The sequence below is a fragment of the Culex pipiens genome, chromosome 1 (genome assembly GCF_016801865.2).
Source record: "Culex pipiens pallens isolate TS chromosome 1, TS_CPP_V2, whole genome shotgun sequence".
Taxonomy (NCBI): Eukaryota; Metazoa; Arthropoda; class Insecta; order Diptera; family Culicidae; genus Culex; species Culex pipiens.
Window position 1 is genome coordinate 20,881,464 of NC_068937.1, and position 3,218 is coordinate 20,884,681.

The 3,218-nt window shown below is 42.0% G+C and overlaps 1 protein-coding gene across 1 annotated transcript; it reads left to right on the plus strand.

Moving 5' to 3' along the window:
- The first annotated feature begins 711 nt into the window (after nucleotides 1–711).
- LOC120416919 (uncharacterized) lies at nucleotides 712–2,868 on the plus strand. The gene has a single exon (XM_039578825.2). The coding sequence runs from the start codon at nucleotides 989–991 to the stop codon at nucleotides 1,913–1,915; it is 927 nt and encodes a 308-aa protein (XP_039434759.1). The 5' UTR covers nucleotides 712–988; the 3' UTR covers nucleotides 1,916–2,868.
- The last annotated feature ends 350 nt before the right edge of the window (nucleotides 2,869–3,218 follow it).

Sequence of the window (3,218 nt, forward strand, 5' to 3'; positions counted from 1 at the left end):
AAAAAAAAAAAAAAAAAAAAAACAGGAGTTAAAAAAAGAACCGCGGTTCTTTTTTTGTGAGCCATGGTTCGTTCGCTCTTTTTAGTGAACCGGCTCTTACAGCGGCTCGCTCTTTTTTTGCCCATCTCTATGAAAACAAATCTCGTCGTGCATCAGCAAAAAAAATCTCAATCGCCCCAACCTTAAAAATTAATGATCTTAGAAAGTATTGTCGATTGATTTAAAAATTTTAAACTTCTCAACTGCAAGCCCCTCGTTACAAAATGGCTGCGCACTGCACCAAATCGGCTGCGTTCTTTATGGAACGAACAAATTTGACACATGCTGTCACACACACAACGAAGCTGAACTTGCTTTGTTTACGTTTGAAAATGACTCGAATACTTTTATTAATTTTCAATTGCTGAAATATTTTGGAATTTGCTGAATTTACGGTTCAAACATTTATTTAAATTAATTAACGAGGGGGAAGCCACTTCCACTTAATCGCTCTGGGGCTAGACAGTTGTCAAACATGATTCCGATACGTCTTCTTAGATGTTTCGTTCTGTTTTGACGTCCACATCAAACGCATACATTGACAATCTGAAGCAGAACAAAAGTAAATAATAATAAACCTCTCGTGACTGACTGACAGTACAGCTGTACGCAATAACAACAAATATTATTGCCCGACATGACCGACACACACACACGCAGTACAGTACAGCTTTTGAAGTCTGGGTTTGAAGGCTAGCCCTAATTAAGGTTCCAGCTAAGCGAGTTCGTCTGTACGCTGAAGTCGGAATCGCAAACGAAGTGTGTGGTGCAAACGCAGCAATAAAAGAGCTGAGTAACATTTTTAATTGTCTGCCAACAAGTCGTCGCGTCCGCGCTGTCAGATCTTCGCGAGTGAGTTCGAAAAGTGAAATTTCCCCTAATCCGGGTAGGCCACGCGCGATATGCGTCAAATTTGAGGCTTCAAGTCGCAGGAAATTGCACACAGAAAATGGAGCGCAAGGGGCTGTATTTGCTGGTGACGATCGCCTTGGCGTTCGCGGTGACCTCCGCCGTGGACGGCCCCCCGAAAGATGAGGACAAGGCCGCCGTGGCGGCTTCCAAGATTGTGGAAGCACTCGAGGATCACCCGTTCCGGGCGGACAGCGTCGCTCCGGAGCTGCAATCGGCGGCAGTCGCCGGAAGTCAGGACCACCCGAAGGGTCGGATCGTGCCGCGGAAGGGTGTCTTCTTGGGCAACGTAACGTCATCTGTGAATGCGACTGTGACGACGACCTCGACATCGATTGCTGCGGGCGTGCCGAAAGCTACCGAAGCGCAACATAAAAACATTACGACAACGGCGGCTCCGCCGCAGGTCAGTGTTGCCAACAGCAGCACCGTAGTAGGCCCTGCTAATGCAACTGTTAGCAACAACTCAACGCAACAGCCTGCTAACATCACCCTGGGCAACAACGCTACGACCCCGACCGTAGCGGTTCCGAGTGCTTCCAAGCCTACTACGGTGACTTCCAGCACTACGTCCACGACGACGTCGACGACAACAACAACAACTACAACAACCACAACAACAAAACCTCCGAAAAAGCCAACAATTACCCTCTCCGTCGACGACGAGCCGAAGCTCGTCCAGGCGGCCAAACCGGGCTACGGCTCCGGATCGTCCGGAGGAGCCACCGTAAGCGACCCCAGCGGGCGCCTGCACGTCGAGGAACCGCTCGCCGAGCTGTCAAAAGAATACATGCCGTCTCAAAACCCCGGCCACCGGGAGTACATCCTGCCGGTGGTCACGCTGATCTTCGCGATCCCCCTGCTCGCCGGACTCTTCCTACTGTCCTATCGACGCGCCAAGGAGTTCTGGCTGACGCGACACTACCGCCGGATGGACTTCCTGGTGGACGGAATGTACAACTACTAGGACACGCGCCACTCAAAGTCGGCGTCCGTGTGTGTGTGCTATACGATAGCGAGAATACAACAAGCAAAACAATAATCGAAAAGCAACAATGAGGATACGTACTGTGGTCGCTGTCAAAAGTGACAGTTTATCGAAAAGAGTTGCTCAAAAGTTGTCCGCGAAAAAAAATTAGAGCCGTGCAATGTCTTGAACGTTAGTCTATGGCACCCAGCTGTCAACTGTCTGTCAGCTTGACAGTTCGATTCGTCCAACGTGCACTACGATCTAGAGTTAAGTGTCAAATCTGTTTACTTACCCTAATTTTTTGTTTACATTTTTCAATATTTTATAAAAACGTCGTTTTTCTCTGTACAAATGGCCAAACAGCAACTTTAATGCTTTTTTTTCTACTTGTAAAAATCGCAGTCGTTAGAAGTGTACACGCAAAACTAGATGTCACGAAAAAAGCTGATCAAAACTACTAATCGACGCCGTAGAAAACATCTTTTTTAGGTTTGGGAAAAGTGCCTTTTCGAACGTGTAGAACAAATTTTCATTTTGTAGAACAGGAATACTTTTACTGCGAAGAACAACATCCTTGCTGCTAAATCTTTTATAGGAAATGTATGAGCAAGGCAATCAGTTCGTTTCTCAACTATCACACTCATACACATCAAATGGAAGGCAAATCAAAAGTTGTACAGCAAAATTCTGAGCAAAAAAATAAAATAACAAAAGCATGTTATCAAAGTCTAGAACAAACGAAATTATCCCAATTATAAAAAAAAGATTAACAGAAAGAGAGAGGGAGAGAGCTACTAAAATACTGAATACCAACATGAAATAAACAAGAGCTGTAAAATTAGGTGTAATTTGTTATTGTTTTTTCTTCGATACTAAGTATAAGAAGTAGTGAAACGCAAATCGTAAAATGTAGAGAATGGTACTAATAAAAATTGATATCAAATTATAAACTGTGATGTTTTTATTCAATCCAGCGCTCTTTACTTTTGTATCCATCACCGAGGTCCTTCATCCTTAAATCATAAATACGGACTCTTTATTATTAAAATATTGAAATTCTAAAAATTCTAAAAAATTTAAAATGCTTAAAATCTTATTATTCTAAAAATTCTTAAAATTCTTTAAATTCTTAAAATTCTTAAAAATTCTTAAAAATTCTTAAAATTCTTAAAATTCTTAAAATTCTTAAAATTCTTAAAATTCTTAAAATTCTTAAAATTCTTAAAATTCTTAAAATTCTTAAAATTCTTAAAATTCTTAAAATTCTTAAAATTCTTAAAATTCTTAAAATTCTTAAAAT